General features: G+C 41.0%; 1 protein-coding gene across 1 annotated transcript in view; it reads right to left on the reverse strand.

The window, feature by feature from the left end:
- LOC132872204 (ankyrin-1-like) overlaps positions 1-21,786 on the reverse strand; it is a 265,115-nt gene that overhangs the window by 94,901 nt on the left and 148,428 nt on the right. Inside the window, exon 2 of the mRNA XM_060906840.1 lies at positions 4,206-4,298. Coding sequence (XP_060762823.1) covers positions 4,206-4,298 — 93 coding nt within the window. The remainder of the gene's footprint in view (positions 1-4,205; positions 4,299-21,786) is intronic.

Consider the following 21,786-nt stretch of genomic DNA (forward strand, 5'->3'; position numbering starts at 1 on the left):
TTCTGAAACATGTTGCTGACATCAAATTCAAAATGAGCATATATTTTCCCCAAAAAACCAATAAAAATTCTCGGTTTCAACATTTGATATGCTGTTTTTGTAGTATTTTCAATGAAATATAGTGTTTCCATGATTTGCAAAACTTCACATTCTGTTTTTGTTTATGTTTTACAAAGTAGCAGCTTTTCTGATTACACAGTCACTCTAGATGGCCTTTCTGTTTCTTCACATGCAGCAGTAAAATACCTCGGGGTGATCTTTGACCCCAGTCTTTCATTTGAAACTCATATCGATAACATTACCCGGATAGCTTTCTTTTATCTTAGAAATATTGCTAAGATAAGAAATTTAATGTCACTACACGACACAGAAAAACTAGTTCATGCTTTTGTTACCTCTAGGTTGGATTATTGTAATGACTTACTATCTGGATGTTCCAATAAGTGCATAAACAAACTCTAGTTAGTTCAAAATGCAGCAGCAAGAGTCCTTACTAGAGCTAGAAGATATGACCACATCACCCCTGTCTTATCCACACTGCATTGGCTCCCAATCAAATTTCATATTGTTTATAAAATACTACTATTGACTTTTAAAGCACTAAATAGTCTTGTGCCACAGTACCTGAGCGAACTTCTGGTCCTTTATGACAAACTTAGATCAAAAGGTGCAGGCTATCTGCTGGTACCTCGTATAGTGAAGGCTAAATCAGGGGGCAGAGGCTTTTCTTACAAAGTCCCACAGTTATGGAACAGCCTTCCAAGTAGTGTTCGGGACTCAGACACAGTCTCAGCATTTAAATCTAGGCTGAAAACATATCTGCTTAGTCAAACCTTTTGTTAATTTTATTAGATAAAGGAGTAGATCTGGAAGGTACTCAGGCATAGAGTGTTTTGGTAAACTGGTATGTGTGGATGCTGTGGATGCTGTCAGCCCCCCACTCACTTGCTCACTCAAGTTTGTTGACAGTGTAGTGGCTGGCTGCTTTATGTCCCGGGGCACCCTCATGCCTGTGTTACCTTCTGGCTCTCCCCTTTTAGTTATGCTGTCATAGTTAGTTTTGCCCGAGTCCCTGCTTGCACTCAGTGCAAAATGTATATTGTTCTTACTCATCAGGTGACATTGGGCATACCTAGCAACTTGTGTTTTCTCTCTCTCTCTTTCTCTTTTCTCTCTCTGTCTTTTACATATCAACCCTGAGATCGAGATGCTGACCTCTTCTGTTCCTCGGACTTGCCTGATCCATCCTGATGCCCTATGTCTGGCTGGAGTCTCATCACATTGCTCCTGTGGAGGATGGCCCCATATGGACAGTCAAAAGTCGCACTTGGAAGATGGCTCTGGACACTTGCAGTAATGCTTTTATGGCTGAGAACTACAGAGACTTGCTATCTTTAGGACTGCAGTTGTCATGAACAGTTTTGCACTCAAGTTTCCATCAATGAACAGTTTATAACATCAACAAAACAGACTTCATGTTAAAAGTGGTAAAAATGTTATAATCACGCTAGCGGTTATCACCCAAATGAGGATGGGTTCCTTTTTGAGTCTGGTTCCTCTTGAGGTTTCTTCCTCATGTCATCTGAGGGAGTTTTTCCTTGCCACTCTTGCCACAGGCTTGCTCATTGGGGATAGACTAGGGATAAAATTAGCTCATGTTTAAAGTCATTAAAATTCTGTAAAGCTGCTTTGCGACAATGTCTATTATTAAAAGCGCCATAAAAATAAACTTGACTTGACTTGACACAGTGTCCCAACTTTTTTGGAATTGGGGTTGTACAAAGATCAAATCTATGAGGTCCTCATGTCCTCAAAATCAGAAGGATCTCTAACAATAATGTAGGAGAAGGGTATATTTAATGCAACATTTAAATGATAAAGATGCACAGGTAGAAATAAAGAAACAACGTGTCTGTAGCTGTATCTTTTAAATTAGAAATCATTTAATTCGCTGCGACCCTGTAGAACAGGATAAGCGGCTACAGATAATGGATGAATGGACATTTAATTAGATCAAAAGTGTGATATCAAAGTGTGAGAACTCATTCTGCCCACCAATTTGGCTCCTGCAAATCCTCAGCCACAGTAAATTTTTCAAATCTAATTTAATGCACCTTTGTCTAACTTAAAAACTAATATGGATTTTAACAATAGGTCTAATCATATTTTTAATTTTTATATAAATATTTTCAATAATAACTATTGCAATTATGATAATATATTTTAACATAAATACACAGGTGATTATGAAAACTCATGTGCGCTGATTGGTTGAGAAATTCGAACTATTTCTTGATAATCACCTCGAGCGACTCAGCAAAATGCCAGCCAATTGCTTTGTCACTGTAAGTGAGGAAGAATTACAAATTATGAAAGAAAATGCTGTTCCTAAAAGCACTAAAGATGCTATGAAGTTTGGTCTAAAACTATTCAAAGGTAAGGTGGAATTGTGATTGATTTTATCTATTTCAAAACATAGTATTTTATGTGACTCAGCATAGATGAGTGACACAAGTCTGTACCGTACCTTTATTATATTTGCATGCTGTTTTTGAAGTTTGAAATAAATGATTTTGTACTACAATTTAATTTTTTTTAAATAATCACCTGTATATTTATACTAAAACTCCACCTCAGGCTCAGTGAATATCAGTGAATAATAACCTCCACTTCTTCACGGTTATTATTCACCGATGTTCACTTCACCTTCAGTGAATAATTGTTAAATATAACTATAATTAGCGATATATAAACTTTAAACTGTAATTATGTGCTTAATCCTGCTCTGTCATTGATATTAGGAAATGTATTTAATGAGCAAATCATTACACAAAACAAACGGTGTACACACACACACACACACACACACACACACACACACACACACACACACACACACACACTTTAGTTAAATAATAATGTTTTTTTTTTTTGCCATTGCCCAATGCACTTAAATGACTGGATAGGGGAATGAGTGAACACCTATCGCTGACCCTTTCCACGCAATGTTGTAATGAGAAACACATGGAGAGGGAGCCAGCTGAGTGCATTGTGGCATGACACTGCTCTTAGTTTTCATTTCTAATGCCATATTATAAAATATAGTAAATGTTTTATTTTATTTGCTTGTATTCAAAATGATTTTTTAATGCATGTGTGTTCATGTGCTTAGATTGTTTTTTTTCTTTTTCTTTTTCTTTTTAAATAAACCAGTGTTGAAGGGAGAACTGACAAACTGCTGCAAACACTTTTAGGAAATTTCCACACTTACCACAGTTGGTGACTGACAAAGCACTACACTTTTTTTTTTAGAGTTTAAGTGAAGACTAAATATCAACAATAAAAACATGTGAAACAAACAAAACACCACACACACACACACACACACACACACACACACACACACACACACACACACACACACACACACGAATGAAATGTAATGAGTGAATCACTAATAAAAAACATCACATGACACTGAACCTCACTCACCACTCAGATTCAGCTCTTTCTTGGCACAAACACATCATGAAGGAATATGGAGCGTGTATGAACAACAATACACATCAATGCATGCATTGTGTAAGCACTATGTTAAAGTGTGTTAGCATAGTGTGAACACAGCACATAGGAAAGATGAAGAACCCACAGGAAAAATAAACGAATAATAGAGTAACTTATTCTAATGATCAAACTGTATTTATCATATTATTTCATACATTCACGTCAGCAGGACCTGTACTAATGTTAAGGATAATATTTTGCCCGTGGACTCTCTCTTTTGCTGTGTGATGATGAATATATATACATCTTTTACACATGAGAAAAATGATACACAGTCACATCAAAAATCAGAATTAAATCTCAACAAAATCAGATAACTGAATTTGTTCCACATATATGACCAAGTAAAACATACAAAATTACAAAAAAGTGTCTCGTTTGAAACCACAACCACATCTAAAGTTAGTGAGTTAGCCAGCCCAATAGCACACCAGCAACACGAAAGAAAACTGCAGCTACACACATCAGCTGCACAAAAAGCAACCAAAGGGCAGATGGCACTTTAAAAATCACACACACAAACAAAAGCACTAATAATGACAAAGGCGTATCTAGAGGCAGATACGTAATGGGCATAGATATGTGTACATAGAAAAAATAAAGAAGAAGGAAAAAATGATATACGTGTTGCAGATATTTACTGTTTCATCATAGTGCCACACTCCCTGGCCATCCGGCGGCTCAGAGTTCACACTATTGTCCTGATCGATTAGCCAGCGGTGAACAGCGTGGGCCTAAAAGGACACACGACATAAAAACAGGAGGGCCATTAAATCTTAACAGGTTACAGGGACAATAGAGAGGGAAAGAAGGGGCAAGGCCTTAGTCATGATATATAGCTTACCAGCTTTCTTCCTTCACTTTCATTTTTCATATGTAGACATTTTGACAGTTTTTTTCATTTCTAGATATTTTAGCCATGTGGACTGTGTGACAAGCTGGCTTGTTAAATGTGTCATCGATTAAAATATAGTTACAATTGCTCATGAACAATTAGCAAGAGTTTTAAAGTGATGATAATATAACATAGTTTTTATGAATCAAGTTAGAAGCTTTAAGCAGTTAAACAGGCTCTCTCAGGCTCTACCCCAACCCTTAAACATTTTTAGTGGGAACATTGACTGAGTGGTCTTGGGAAAATGTGCATTAAAGTTGTATGCATTTGTACGCATTGCAAGAGAATGTGATAATGGAGCCTTTTTTTTTTATTTCAGTCGAGAAAGTAGAGAAAAAGTAAAAGGAGAAAGAACAGAGACACAGAGAGTCATAATGACAGGAAATGAAAATGTCTGTAGCAGAGAAAACAGATGAGCAGAATCCCACTGTCTTTCTCCTTCTTGCTGCAATTGAGATAAAATGTTAGTTTTAGATCATTCACAGCAACAAGGTCTGATCATCCCTTGGCACAAGCCGGCAACGGTTGAGAGCAACATTTTGAGATACGGTATTCATACCAAATCCCAGGTTATGTCAGACTCCGTAAGCTGTGCCAGACTGATGCTTGATTACTACTTCATACAATATTAAGAAAAAAAAATCCCAATACAAATTGGCCAAATAAATATAGCTATTAAATCCTGTCATTTAGTTATGTTTCATTACCCAAATGAAAGCTATGATTTCAATATCATGAACTTAATTAGAAGAAAACTATGCAAATAATTATTTCAACTTCTTTCACACACACACACACACACACACACACACACACACACACACACACACACACACACACACACACACAAATGACACTATACATCTGAAAGTAATGATATACAGCCTTAAAAATATTCTTATGCTTTAATATTAAAGGATATGCTCTGTTTAAAATGCACAACCAAAATAATAACAATATGAGAGAGAGAGAGAGAGAGAGAGAGAGAGAGAGAGAGAGAGAGAGAATCAGAAAGGGTATGTGTGTGTGTGTGTGTGTGTGTGTGTGTGTGTGTGTGTGTGTGTACAGAGACACAGACCGTATCTTGCTGCAGTGTTTGTGCTGATTTGTAAAGCGTGTCAGATTGTGAACGTAACTGGATTATAGAGTAGCCTGGCAGAAGCTTTGTGTGTGAAAGAAGTGGGGGACACAATGCAGGTGTCAAACCAGTAAAGAAAAGAAGGGACTCATTTGTTGTTGTTGCTTTTTTCTTTTTCTTGAAAACAGCAATGCAAAAAATAATGCATGACCTACAATCCAGCTTGATATGCAAGAGTGGATCCACCACACAACAGCCTGAATAGGTAGAAAAATTGTGACTTAAAATAGGAGCATTTTATTTAATTACTTGTGGTAATTAGATCATCAATCTTGTCATGGAGTGTTTAGTATTGCCTTTCTAATACTGAGAACCTCAACAAAAGTATTTACTTTAAAAGTGCTGCATCCTGCCCAATGCTTACTTTCCAGTGTCTCTTGATATGTTAGTGGCTGCGTTTTGGAAATAATCAGCCAGTAAAGCTGGAACACTTGAGTGAACATACAGACAGGATTCTCACATTTATAAACATGCTCATCAATCATGTCAGTTGCTATTGCAGTGAATATATTATGCATGATCTAAATATTGGTTAGTCAGATTCCAAAAATCTGCACATCATGTGAGTGAGTAATGACTGAATTCAGTGTGTTTATTAGTGTCCAAACACTGAAAATAAATAAAAGTCTCTGTTTTGCCCATGAAAATTTTGATTATATTGTTTTAGCAATTGTATAATAAAATAGTATTAGATGTTAAAATGCATGTTAATTAAGCAATAATGTATGAGCAAGAATGCTGTTGTAGAGAATATTAGTACAACAGCATGATTGCAAGTGTCTTATTTCTTTTATACAACAGCTCTATACACAAGAAATTAATATCAAGTAACTTTTTAGACATGGATAAATAGTTCCCAAAAAATCGACAACTGTATAGAGCATTGCACACAGACTTATTGACAGCCCATAGTAAGTGTAGCAACTATTTCAGTGTACTGAACTATTGCTAGAAATGGAAGTTTATGCAGGGAGCAGCATGGTGTAGTGGTTAGCACTGTCGCCTCACAGCAAGAAGGTCTTGGGTTCGAACCCAGCAGCTTGCAAGGGCCTTTCTGTGTGGAGTTTGCATGTTCTCCCCATGTCTGTGTCAGCCCTGGGATAACCTGGCGACTTGTCCAGGGTACCCCGCCTCTCACCCATAGTCAGCTGGGATAGGCTCCAGCTTGCCTGTGACCCTGTAGAACAGGATAAGTGGCTACAGGTAATGGATGGATGGAAGTTTATGCAGCAAACATAGACAGATACCAACAAGAATATCAGCAGTTTTGAAATGCTGCTTGTGAAAATCAAATTAGTGGATCTTATTTATTGTATGTGTTTTACATGCTCATGAAGCTTAATTATGAAAGACTATAGAAAGAACTAATGTCAAGAACATTTATGAGTAATAGTGAAAGGTTAATTAAATAGGAATTAAATATTAAATTTGTAATCTTTTGGCTTCTTAAAAACAGTAGGAAATTAATGCATAGATATATTATTTAAATATGATTTATTATCTTTCAATCTAAACATCTATGATAAAATATGATCCAACTATTTTAAAGTACAGCCTTACAAATAATCTGTTTTTTTTTAATTATCATAACTCAACATAACCCAAAAAACTGCCCTAAAATACAAGTTTTACCACCTCCACTTAAAAAGTTTCCTTCATATACCTTCAAAACTTTCTAAAGCTGTGTACAGAGAGGGGCATTATGGGAGATAAATTGCATTTTGTGTTTGTTTTTGTAATCCATTCTTATCTTCTGGCTGAAATAAATACTGGTGTGTTTTAGAGTGCTCATTAGTGTGACTTTACAGTGCTTTGAGTAATCCTTTTTCAGTAATATGAATCTATTTGATTAGCTGACAAGTACAGTAATTAATGAGATTTTACACTAATAGTGAAAACTGAAACTTGTAAAATTACAATAACTTACTGGCAACTCAGTTACTGTCAAATTAGTAGATTCCAAGAACATACTGTAATGATTTACAACACAGCACTGGAACAGCTAGATTTGCCTCATGATTATGTAAAATTATCATGTCCTGTATTAAAATTTCATCATTATTAAAATAAAATGCTTACTGTAATTTAACTGCAACCAATTGCCAGTAATTTACTGTAAACTCTAAAGAAATCTTTAACACTTGAATTCATACTTTTTTCAAGTAAGTTTTCAAAATTTCAGTTTGTTTGCCATACTTTGCATCCTGCCTATTTAAACTAAAAAACAAAACAAAACCTCTGTTCATACAGTACATCATTTTATTACAGACCATTCTGCCATGGCATGACCCTATAACTTCCAGAAATTGTGTCCTCAAATACTAATCTATTACGATAGCACTCCTACTGTATGGCAATAAAACTCCTGATTGAGGATTTTTACCAGACACTGCAAAACAAACAAACAAACAAACAAACAAACAAACAAACAAACAAATGACATCTTAGTAAGTGAAAAAAAATCCTGAATATAGTCAAATTTATTTAGTAAACCCTGTTATAAGATTACCATAAACCAAATAAGGCTTTTAAAAAATTACTATTAAATCTATTTCTGGCCTTTTTTCTTTTAATTTATTGATCTAAACTGACTAATTTCAAACTTTAAAATTTCATAGTTTATTGGCACATAATTTTATTTCTTCCTAGGAAAAATACTTAAAACCAAATTATATGCCACAATAACAAGACTATTACAGTATGTTCCTTTATATTCACAGGTTTGTGCATGAAGACTTCATCAATTCAGACTACAGGCTTTCAGAGAGATAAAATCCAAAAACTGAAATGCTCTTTGCAAAACACAGATTTCAACCATTTCTGTGTTGCTTTGGATGTGATGTATATTTGAAGTGTTGTTGAAAGTTCCATCTATGGTGTTAATATCCTGGCTGCAGCAAACAAACTTCTGGCTAAAATATCTCAGTAATTTGAGGAATTCATCTTCATAAGAGCCCCTGGATCACCAGCTTCACAACACTGCCAAAAGATAAGTGATACATCATCCTCATTGTGTGACAGGACAGTAGGCTTACATGTCCTCTTTCTTACTGATTTTAAACTGTTACAGAATATGTTATCATCCAGATTATGCTTAATAGTATTTTATACACGTTATCTGACCAATGTTGGTCAACAACCATTTGCTTTTTTTGTGTTGAATGCTCTTTGGTTTTCCCTGTGGTGATGGAAGACAAAGGGATATTATATATGTGTATTTATCACCTTGGAAAATAGGAAACAGATTTTAGGATTCCCTTGGGTTAGAGCTAATTACTCAGACAGCTACTGAAGTAAAATAGACACAAGTTCCACATCGTCTGAAGATATTCAGTAACATACAAACAAAGCACTCTTGCAAAACTTCATTTATTCATCCTCTGTCTCTGTTCTGGTGTTGTGCAGATTACTGTACTGAGTAGCTATAATTCATTAAGCCTCTTCCAGTAGTTCTTCCAGCATTGGAACCATTTACTGAAGCAAAGATTTTCACCAAGGTAGACCTCAGGAGCACTTACAGTATAATGTGATGAAGACCAGGAATGAAGATGAGTAGAAGACTTATATGTGTGTGGCACCTCGACATCTACCAGTATTTATTGATGCCTTAGAGCCGAGCTAATGCATCTTCCATCTTCCAAACTATTTTGAGTATTGATGTGATACTTCACAAAGGAAGCATCGTTATTAACTCACTGTATCTAGAAAAATGTCCACTGTGAGTGAAATGTTCTGCTAAGATTCAAGCTGTATAGTTCTGGTCAACTTCAAAATTGATTTGCCAGTTGCTATAATCTTCTTTACAAATTTAAGCACTGTTTCAGCAGCAATAACATACTGAAGGCCTGACGTCTAAATTAATATAAGTCTAATCGGAAAACATCAGACCCCTCTGAGATACCTCTAGCCCATTTGCTGTAAATGTAGACACGGGCAACAAGGAACCTTGTTGCAGTTAAGTGGGCTTATACATTCACCATTCTACAAGCTCTAGGAGTATCTGTGCCTTGTAAAATCAGTTCTACCCTAGAAAGTCTAAGATTCTGTAAGGAGATTCTGTAAAACTGAACAAATATAGACTCCTGATAATGTCTACCTGTAAATTATTTCTCTGTTACACTGGGCTGTAATGGACAAGACAATCAACTGGGTAAATTAGGAGCTACAATAAAAGCTAAAAACTACATTTGTATCAAATTATTGTCACAGAGAGCTTCCCTGTCTCCCTTACCAAGTGGATACTTCTAGCACCATTCCTGTAGGTGAAACCCAAACAAGATCCCATACTAGATGTGGATGAGTAACTAGATTTTCCACCATGTTCTCATGCTCCTCTCTATGTGATTGTGTTAATGTCTACTTGTTTGTTAGCCTCTGTAATTTAGTCTTTCTTTTTACTTTTGAAAATGGCCTTCACTAAATTAATTGGAAAAAAAGAATACTCATAAGGATGCCAAGGTTTTACAGTGGGTAGCATTGCCACCTCACAGCCCTAAGATCCTTGATTCGATTCTGAGCTGGCATCACTGTCTGTGTGTAGTTTTGCAGTTTCTAGTGTTCTACTTCATGTCCCATGTACAGGAGCTACAGTGACCCTGGCCAGAATAAAGCACTTGCTGGAAGACGAACGAATGGATGAAAACCAGAAAACAGAGCTGTATATTTTAAACAACATTGCATTGCATGCGTATGAGGGACTTTTTACATCCCCCATTAATGCTGAAGGACACGGTTCATTGTGCTGCTTTAACCAATAAATGCTTTGTTGATGTTGTTATTGTTGTGGTTTTTTTTTGTTTGTTTGCTTTTAATCTAGATCTAATCTATCATCAAGATCTTCATCAAAATGAAATTCCAGTTCAACAATAACTGCAATCATTAGCATTTCTCTTTCATTCCCGTTGGACTCTCTCTCTCTCTCTCTCTCTCTCTCTCTCTCTCACACACACACACACACACACACACACACACACACACACACACACGTAGGAGGCACTTTTACAGAGTAATTTACCGCAAAGTAAATTTTGCTACAAGAGCTACAGTGTGTTACAATTACATCATTTTACAGTATATCAAAATCAGATGATACACAACTTCAAAGAAGTAGTCTTTTAATGCTGATGCAGTTGTCTTTGGAGTCAGTTAAAAGATAAGGTTAAAAATAACCAAAAAGTTTTGTGTGGACTACAACAAGGACTCCACTTTCTATAATTATTCCAAGAGACCTTTACAGAGCAAGAACCAAGAGTCAGCAGCACCTGTGTCTGCAGAGGACAACAGTCATACAATTTTGCTCTTACATGTCTCTGCAATGTAACAAGGGGTCCTTTTTTTTTTTGCAACATTTTGAATGTGTTTGAAGAAAACCTAAAAAAAAAAACCCTTGCAATAACATTTTTTCAGTGCTCAGTATAAAACTTTAACTGCACAGTAGTTGTCAAAAAAAAGTTTACCAGCCACCCTCAATTCTAAATCTATTTACAGTTTTTTTTCTTTCTTGGTTACATATCAGGAAACGTCATCTGTTCTTGCATATTTCCCAAACCATACACATTTTGCAAATGCTCATTATTTTGCATGCAAAATAAAAGTATTTTGACTGTGGTAACACGCTAAATTCCAACAAAATTCTATCCCTAAGCATGGTGTGGTATTCACAAAAAAAAGCCCCCTCTGTTGAAGCTCTTCGCAACATAACATCCTTGTCTCGCTCTCTTGGCGCCAATGTAACTTTGTGTGTGTTGGTGTTTTTGTGTATCTTGAGTGTACAATTTACGTATGCGACAGTAAAATACAGTAGGGAAGAACTTCTGGACATTGGCAAAGTTCATCACAAGCTTAAACATTGCCTGTTGGACTTTGACTTTCTCCCATGTCTGGACCCAGCCAACTCCAGCGGGCAAGACATGGCAACAGCGGCCTTGCGGGAGGGGCACTGCTGGCAACCAGAGTGCCTGAGGCAGAGAGGCAAGAGGGGGGGCTACATGCCAGGCTAAAGGCTAGGGCTACACAACCACCACTACCTAGCCTGCTGCTAGCGAATGTACACTCACTAGAAAACAAAATGGACGAGCTGAGAACCAGGACTACCACCCAGCATGAAATAAGTGAATGTTGTGCTCTTATTTTCATGGAAACCTGGCTTTTGGACTGCTTGCCAGACTTGGCTCTCCTGCTCCACACACTCCATCCACTGCGGAGACCACACATTGGTCTCGGGGAAGAAAGAGGAGGCAGTGTCTGCATGTACATCAACAACAGATGGTGTGGGAATGTGCAGGAAGTTGAAAAGCATTGCTCTATGGACACTGAACTGTTAATGGTAAAGTCCAGACCTTTTTATTTACCTAGGGAGTTCAATGCTGTGTTTCTGCTGGCTGTTTACATTCTGCGGATCACGTGAAAGCACTAGGGACACTGCATGATGTCATCGGCAAGAAGGAGACAACGCATCCAGATGCTGTGCTCATTGTGGCCAGTGATTTTAACCACTGCAACCTCAGGAATGTCCTCCCCCAGTATCATCAACATGTGTGCTTCCCAACAAGAGAGAATAACACTCTTGATCAGGTGTACAGCAATATGAAGGATGCCTATAAGGCTGTTCTGCGGCCACACTTTGGACAGTCAGACCACATCTCAGTGTTCCTCTATCCATCCTACAGACAGCTCCTCAAGCAAGACCCCCCAGTAAGTAAAACTGTTAAAGTGTGGACTAAGGAATCAGATCTGGTACTTTGGGACTGCTTTGATAGCACAGACTAGGATGTGTTTAAAACTGCTGCTATGAGAGAGGACTCTACTATGGACTTAGAGGACTTATAGCTGCAGCTGTAACTGGCTATATCAGCACGTGCACTGAGAGCATCATTCCAACAAAACGCTGTAGGACCTACCCCAATGACAAACCCTGGATCAATGGGGAAGTGCAGTTCATGCTACGTGCTTGCCCCACTGCGTTTACCTCAGGTGATGCTGAAGAATACAAAAAGGCCAGATACAACCTGCGCAGCTCCATCACACAGGCCAAGAGACACTATAGGCTGAAGCTGGAGAGACACTATACTGCTGCAGATTCCCGGCGCATGTGGCAAGGGCTGCAACACATCACAGAGTACAGACAGAAAAATCTGGGGGCCATAACTAACAAAAGCATGCTCCCAGATGAACTGAACCAATTCTATGCTCACTTTGATGCCCTTAATTCCAACACTGGGATTCTGACTGCGCAGAGCAAGTTGGGTACACTGTTCTCTGTGTCATCAGCAGAGGTGAGCACAGCTCTGAGGAGGACGAACCCATGGAAGGCAGCTGGCCCAGAGAACATCCCAGGGCGAGCACTCAGGGTTTGCTCTTCTGAGCTGGCTGATGTGTTTATGGACATCTTTAATCTGTCCCTCACTCAGGCCTTGGTGCCCATCTGCTTTAAAACAACAACTATTGTGCCCATCCCCAAGAAAAACACAGTGACCTGCTTAAATGACTATCACCCCATTGCACTCACTTCAACTGTAATGAAGTGCTTTGAAAAGATAGCCATGACATACATAAAAAGGACTATACTATACTATAAATATTGCACATTATCCTATTGCACATGGAGAGTCCGGGTATTGCACATTATAAGTATTGCACAGTGAGAGTTAGACTATAAAGTCAGTGCATATTCGAGTTCATGGTGGTTATGGCTTTTGGAAAGAAGCTGTTTTTGAATCTATCTATTTTTGTCTTGATGCACCTGTAGTGCCTCCCTGAGGGCAACAGGTCAGTGCTCTTTTTTGTTGTTATTGTATTTTTTCTTGCTTGTTTGTGCACCATCGGTTCTGCGAACATCCAGTACACCTGCCAGACACTTTTGGACATATACCAATACCAGATATCTGTTTCGAGCAATTTTCACTACATGCATAACATCCCAGACAACATAACGAGACCGCCGGGCTCTCCGTGGATTGTTATCGGGTCTAGGAGGCGGAGCAGATGGAGGAGGGAGAGGAAGCAGAAGCGGGGCTGCAGGTCCGGTATTATGCTAAGGCTAAGAAAACAACCACACAAGCCACCTCTACCAAGCCTGTATCTCTCCAATGCCAGATCCCTGGTGCATAAAATGGACGATTTGCAATCATAACTCACTGGAAATCGCTATGTTTGTGACTGCTGTATTTTGATTATCACCAAAACCTGGCTTCACCCGGGAATTCCCAATGCTAGCTTGCAGCTAGCAGGTCGCACTCTGCTCCACTGGGACAGGACTGAGGACTCCGGTAGGAGCAGAGGAGGGGGGCTCTGTATTTACATGCATGATAACTGGTGTAACAACGGAACAATTATAGACAAACACTGTTCCCCAGACCTCGAGTACACATCTGTAAGATGCCGGCCTTTTTTTCTACCGAGAGAGCTAACTGTAGTGATTGTCATGGCTGTGTATACACAGCGCTTCCTCTCCTGCTGAACACCATAAACAAACAGCAGTGAGCCCACCCTGACGGTGTTCACATAATTTCGGGAGATTTTAATAAGGCCAACTTGAAGACTGTACTGCCAAAGTTCTATCAACATGTAAAGTGTTCTACTAGAGGGGAGAACACTTTGGATCATGTTTACTCCAACATCAGGCATGCGTACAGAGCCATCTTTCACCTCGGCCAATCAGACCATCTTTCCCTCCTGCTCTCCCCAGCCTACACCCCCTTCAGATGCAGAGCCAGACCCACCATTAGGAATGTTACAACCTGGCCTGACAATGCACTCTCCAAACTACAAGACTGCTTCAATCAGACAGACTGGGACTTATTTGAACACTAGGAGCTGGAGATATTCACAGGAATGGTACTGGACTATATCAAGTTCTGCATCGGGAATGTGACAGTGGACAAAAACATCTGGGTTTTCCCAAACCAGAAACCCTGGATGACCAGCCAGGTCTGCTCACTCCTCAGGGCCCGCGATGCTGCCATCAGGTCAGGTGACAGAGCTCTGTACAGAGCTGCTTGAGCTGACATGAAAAGAGGAATTAAAAAAGCCAAGACAGACCATAGGATAAGTATAGAGTCCCACCTGTCCAGCAACAACACACGGGAGGTGTGGCGGGGCATACAAGACATCACAAACTTTAGAGGCTGTGATGCATCAACAGGAGACCTGAGTGCGCCGCTGTCAGAGAAGCTAAATTGCTTCTTTGCTCGCTTTGAAACATCCCAGCAGCACTCATTTGCTTCAGCCCTGCCCCCACCCCCACCCAGTTCCTGCACCACTCCATTCACTGTACAGGAGCATGATGTCAGATGGATACTCCTGGCAGTGAACCCCAAGAAAGCTACCGGCCCAGACGGAATACCTGGCAAGGTGCTCAGAGCGTGCGCCCATCAGCTCGCCCTTACCTTCACCAGAATCTTCAACCTCTCCCTGGCAAAAAAAGTGGTTCGGGAAAAACTCGAGGCCATGCTCGAAATGGGCATCATCGAGGAGTCCCACAGTGACTGGAGCAGCCCAGTGGTCTTGGTACCCAAGGCCGATGGGTCGGTCCGGTTCTGTGTAGACTATAGAAAAGTCAACGCGGTGTCTAAATTCGACACGTACCCAATGCCTCGTATTGATGAGTTGCTCGATCGACTAGGCATGGCTCACTTTTACTCGACACTGGATTTGACAAAGGGTTATTGGCAGATCCCCTTGACTCTATTATCCCGAGAAAAAACGGCCTTTTCCACACCGTTTGGCTTACACCAGTTTGTCACACTTCCTTTTGGGCTGTTTGGGGTGCCCGCTATGTTTCAGCGGCTGATGGATAGGGTCCTCCGCCCCCACGCCACCTATGCTGCCGCGTATCTTGACGACATCATTATTTATAGTAATGACTGGCCGCGGCACCTACAAAACCTGAGGGCCATCCTTAAGTCGCTGAGGCGGGCGGGTCTCACAGCCAACCCGAAGAAGTGTGCGATTGGGCGGGTGGAAGTATGGTATCTGGGCTTCCACTTGGGCAATGGGCAGGTGCGTCCCCAAATTAACAAGACTGCAGTGATTGCGGCCTGCCTGAGGCCCAAGACCAAAAAGGGGGTGAGACAGTTCCTGGGGCTGGCTGGCTATTATCGTAGGTTTATACCTAATTATTCAGACGTCACCAGCCCGCTGACTGATCTCACTAAAAAGGGGGCACCAGATCCGGTCCAGTGGACGGAGCAATGCCAGCAGGCTTTTTCTGAGGTAAAGGCTGCACTGTGTGGGGGGCCACTGTTACACTCCCCTGACTTTTCTCTCCCTTTTATATTGCAGATGGACATGTCGGACAGAGGGCTGGGGGCTGTTTTGTCCCAGGAGGTGGAGGGGGAGGATCGCCCAGTGCTGTACATTAGTCGGAAGCTGTCAGTGCATGAGGGGCGCTACAGCACCATAGAGAAGGAGTGCCTGGCCATCAAGTGGGCGGTCCTCACCCTCCGTTACTACCTGCTGGGATGCCCTTTTACCCTCTGTTCGGACCACGCGCCCCTCCAGTGGCTCCACCGCATGAAGGATGCCAATGCGCGGATCACCCGTTGGTATCTGGCACTCCAACCCTTTAACTTCAAGGTGGTCCACAGGCTGGGGGCGCAGATGGTCGTGGCGGACTTTCTCTCCCGTCAAGGGGGGGGAGTCGGCTGCGGGCCGGACGGCTGCCCGGCCTGAGTCGGGCGGTGGGGGTATGTGGCAGTGAGGGCGTGGTCAAGCGTCGGTCTGTGACCGGAGGGCAGAGTCAGGGAAGGTAAGTGGCAGAATCACTACACCTGATGTGAATTAACCTGTGTTTGTGTGTCTTCCCAGCAACCATGCCCTATATAAGGAGAGAGAGGGCAGAGGAAGGGAGCTCTCTCCCGCACCAGAAGACTTGTGTGTGTGTGTGTGTGCGTGCGACTGGAAGAGTGTGAAAAGTTAAAGCTGAAAAGCAAAAATAAAAGAGTTTTGGAACTCAGTTCTGGCCTACTGTACTTCTGTGCTCCACCCACCCCCTCTGACTTCTACAGTCTGAAAAAAACCTTGCACGGCCTGAAAATCCACCAGGCCAAAATTAAATAACTGATGGCAGAGCAAGTGGTGCAACCTACAGGTCCAGCACCTTGTGAGATTCAGGAGAAGCCAGGTGCAGAATCATGCCACAGATCCAGGTGCCTTCAAGCCTCAAAAGCCCAACTTGAGAGCAGGTCATCAGAATACAGTTGGGTTAAGTGACCTGCATCCAACAAGGAGAGTGGGTGGCAGCAGTTTGATGAGGATGTGGATGCAGCCCTTGATAGCACAAGCAGGGGTGATGTAGATCAGAAGATCTGGTCTATGTGTCCAGTCATCATCAGCATCACCTCTGAAGCCTTTGGTATAAAGGTGAACCAGATGAGCAGGAATCATGAGGGACTCAACCTTTTCTAGGGCATTGAGGTTGCTAAGGTGGCAGTCAGGGTTAATATAGTTAATGAAAACAAAGACTAAAACTAGCAGAGAAAAAATAATTTTGTTAACCGAAATAAAAATAAAATCAACAGTTAAAAAATGAAAAAATAAATTAAAAAGTACAATGAACCAACATCAACTAAAACTAAATAGATTTGCAAGTAAAATCAGCTTTGTTTTCATTTTAAAAACTATTTGTGCACTTGTAAAACTAAAACTAAACTGAAATAAAAACAAGCTGGAAGACTAAATAAAAACTAATGAAAATTTCAGAACTATAATAACTCTGGTGGCAGTACAAGGAGATGAGGTAATAGGACAGGTATGCACTATCAGAACTCTGGAACAGGGAGGAAATAGCTCATCACCCTGTATTGGGCTGAGTGGTGCACTAGGAGAGGTTAGAAGGCGGCTTGCTTGAACCAAAGAAGAGTTTGACCAGCCCCTCCCTGACACCTATAGTGATAGAGCAAGGAAGCAAAAGCTGGGTCATTGCAGGGCATTGATATGTCCCCCAGAACCCATCTTATATTTCAATATTAAAGAACCCACCCTGAAGGACATCCAGGAGGTTGTTAGAGCTGCCAGCAGATGCTCAGCACCAGGGCACAGCAGAGTGTCATACATGGATACTTAGCTGTTGTGTGGCTGGACACCACCAATGCCTGCACCTCAATCCCACACAAGCTGGTGCTAACTGCACTGGTTTGCCATCATGAGATCAGGGACCACATTCAGGATTACCACAGCTGCTTCAGTCTGAGAGCCACTGGGTGTACCATTTTAGTGACATTGTTCTCCCTGGCCACAAATATGGTTGTCAAGTCGGCGGAAGTGGAGTGTAGAATCCCCCTGACCAAATCTAGTGTTCAGCAGCCACCCAACAGGGCATTCATGGAAGACCTGATGGTGAGAGATTTAATGGGAGAAAGCTGCACAGTGATTTGTTTAAGGTGATGCTAAGGAAATGAGACCCTGAATCATACCATCTTGGCCCAACATTGATGGTTCTGATGGCAGGAGAAAATCACGAAATGACCGGAGTGAATGGAGGACTACAGGGAATTGGCAAATCCATTATAGGAGGTACCTCATAGTCTATCCTCAAGGCTATTAACCCACTAAGCAGTGGGTCCCCTCACTTGGTTTAGTCCATCAGTCAAGATGGTGTTCTGGGGTGTGGCACTTTGGAGTCATCAAGTAAGAGTTGAAGTGCTAGTGATGACCAGTGTTCCAGAGCCATCCCAAGGGATGTGACTACCCTGAAAACAAAGGTACTATATCTCCTGTCACCCCCAAACACCCCCCTGATGTTGACAACAAAATCAGTGCCTGGATGCAGATGGATCCCCCCAAGGCCTTGAATGACTCATCATCAAGGCCCATGTGACATTCAAAACAACAAAGTCCAGGTCACTGGTTGTGAGGAAGGGGAAAGCAACTGGCAAGTTTCATTCCCATGCTGTGCATGAATGCACTAAATGAGTACCATTCATTGAACATGCTTGTAGTTTTAATGAACGGTGAACTGAATGAACCAATTTGTAACTAATGAACATGAATGTGAGGATTGTTCATTATTGTGAGAGTGAACCACACTCATGCACAAGAAGGTCCCTACTAGAAGGTGGTGTTAATGCACCAAAATGCTATTTGCTAAATGACATCTCTCTCTCTGTATTTTACAGCTGCACCTATCCATCCATCCATCCATCCATCCATCCATCCATCCATCCATCCATCATCTTCACCACTTATCCATCAGGGTCACGGGGGAAGCTGGAGCTAATCCTAGCTGACTTCAGGCAAGAAGTGTGGTATTGGGCAGCTTGCCAGTATACCACAGGGCTAACACAGAGACAAACAACCATTCACACTCACATTTGCACCTATGGGGAATTTAGAGTAGTCAGTTGATCTAACCTGTCTTTGGACTGTAACTCTTGTTATCAGGGCTTGTATCAGACCACTATATTAATAAATGTTAGTGTGTGCTGATAACTGTTGGACCAAAAATCTAACACAAGTTCAACTCAAGAAGTGAATGATACAACCATAATTGAAACCATGAGTGGAAAAAGTTATTAAAATGATTTATTATGGAAACTCCATACATTTAGAATCACTAGTAATAAAGAACTCATCTCATCTCATTATCTCTAGCCGCTTTATCCTTCTACAGGGTCGCAGGCAAGCTGGAGCCTATCCCAGCTGACTATGGGCGAAAGGTGGGGTACACCCTGGACAAGTTGCCAGGTCATCACAGGGCTGACACATAGACACAGACAACCATTCACACTCACATTCACACCTACGGTCAATTTAGAGCCGCCAGTTAACCTAACCTGCATGTCTTTGGACTGTGGGGGAAACCGGAGCACCCGGAGGAAACCCATGCAGACACGGGGAGAACATGCAAACTCCGCACAGAAAGGCCCTCGCCGGCCCCAGGGCTCGAACCCAGGACCTTCTTGCTGTGAGGTGACAGCGCTAACCACTACACCACCGTGCTGCCTAATAAAGAACTATCAACAAAATAATGAACAATTCCCCCAAATTATCAATCAAAGCAAAAAACAAAACAAAACAGTCAATATGAAAACTGAATTCAGTTCAATCCAGTGGTTTTGCCCATTATTCTAATTCATGCCTGATGGAACTACCTGGGTAGTGTAATGATAGCACTGGAGATCACTCAAAATAAGTCTTATCTACATCCAGGGACTCTGTATCGAGAGAAATGCATTCAGTCCACTGCCAGGAATAGGCTGGTAGCTGATGGTATGCTCATCTTCAATGGTATTGGGATCACTGGCTCCACATCTCGATTCACTGACTCAGTATATAACATGTTCCTCATTCTCTCCATTCACTCTGAGGAAAAACAAATATTTGCTCTAGCTGGCTACAGTGGAGTGGCTCAACCAAACTAGAGAGGCAGCGCCATCTAGAGAAATGAAGAATAATGTTCCGTAAATAGTGAATGTTCACTATGTGCATATTAGGTGGGCTACAGGACTATGGGAGGAAACAAGAGCACCCAGAAGGAGCAAACACAGGCATGGGGAAAACTCCACACAGAAAGATCCTTGTCAGCTGCAAGGTTCAAAATCAGAAACTTCTTGCGCTGAAGCGATAGTGCTAACCACTCCACCATCATGATGGTGGTACCTGAGCAGAGGAACTTCATTTGTATACTGATTTGTTTTGAGTTGTCATGCTTTATGATACATTAAGTGGTAAATTGACATTGGTTTTTCTTGGCTTATAAAAGTAATATTTTTCTGTGATTCTATAGTAGCATGAAGTAATTCATTGAGTTTGGTAAGTGGCAATGATTGGGGGCAGGGTAAGGGTGGGTAGGAGAAGGTTTTACAGAAAAGAAATACAGTGGTGCTTGAAAGTTTGTGAACCTTTTAGAATTTTCTATATTTCTGCATAAATATGACCTAAAACATCATCAGATTTTAACACAAGTCCTAAAAGTAGATAAAAAGAACCCAGTTAAACAAATGAGACAAAAATATTATACTTGGTCATTTACTTGTTGAGGAAAATGATCCAATATTACATATCTGTGAGTGGCAAAAGTATGTGAACTTTTGTTTTCAGTATCTGGTGTGACCCCCTTGTGCAGCAATAACTGCAACTAAGTGTTTTCGGTAACTGTTGATTAGTCCTGCACACTGACTTGGAGGAATTTTAGCCCATTCCTCCATACAGAACAGTTTCAACTCTGTTGGTGGGTTTCCTCACATGGACTGCTTGCTTCAGGTCCTTCCACAACATTTCGATTGGATTAAGGTCAGGACTTTGACTAGGCCATTCCAAAACATTATCTTTATTCTTCTTTAACAATTCTTTGGAAGAACAACTTGTGTGCTTAGGGTCATTGTCTTGCTGCATGACCCACCTTCTCTTGAGATTCAGTTCATGGACAGATGTCCTGACGTTTTCCTTTAGAATTTACTGGTATAATTCAAAATTCATTGTTCCATTATTGATGGCAAGCCATCCTGGCCCAGATGCAGCAAAACAGGCTCAAACCGTGATACTACCACCACCATGTTTCACAGATGGGATAAGGTTCCTATGCTGGAATGCATTGTTTTCCTTTCTCCAAACATAACGCTTCTCATTTAAACCAAAAAGTTCTATTTTGGTCTCATCCATCCACAGAACATTTTTCCAATAGCCTTCTGGCTTGTCCACGTGATCTTTAGCAAACGGCAGATGAGCAGCAATACGCTTTTTGGAGAGCAGTGGCTTGCTCCTTGCAACCCTGCCATGCACACCATTGTTGTTCAGTGTTCTCCTGATGGTGGATTCATGAACATTAACATTAGCCAATGTGAGAGGCCTTCAGTTGCTTAGAACTTATCCTGGGGTCCTTTGTGACCTCACCAACTATTACACGCCTTGCTCTTGGAGTGATCTTTGTTGGTTGACCACTCTTGGGGAGGGTAACAATGGTCTTGAATTTCCTCCATTTGTACACAATCTGTCTGACTGTAGATTGGTGGAGTCCAAACTCTTTAGAGATGGTTTTGTAACTGTTAGGGTTTTGCTGGGGATCGAATCCAGGTTGCTGGTGTAGTGATCCAGCAAACCCCCACTAGGCCACCAAGGGAATGACTCGAGTGCAGAGGAGTGAGGCGAAAGTAGAGTAGAAAAAACAGTTTATTTACAATATACAAAATCCCAGGCAAAAACAAAAGTATAATCCAAATGCTCAGAAGATATATGAGAAAAATAAAAAATC

The sequence above is a fragment of the Neoarius graeffei genome, chromosome 24, assembly GCF_027579695.1.
Source record: "Neoarius graeffei isolate fNeoGra1 chromosome 24, fNeoGra1.pri, whole genome shotgun sequence".
NCBI classification, from domain to species: domain Eukaryota; kingdom Metazoa; phylum Chordata; class Actinopteri; order Siluriformes; family Ariidae; genus Neoarius; species Neoarius graeffei.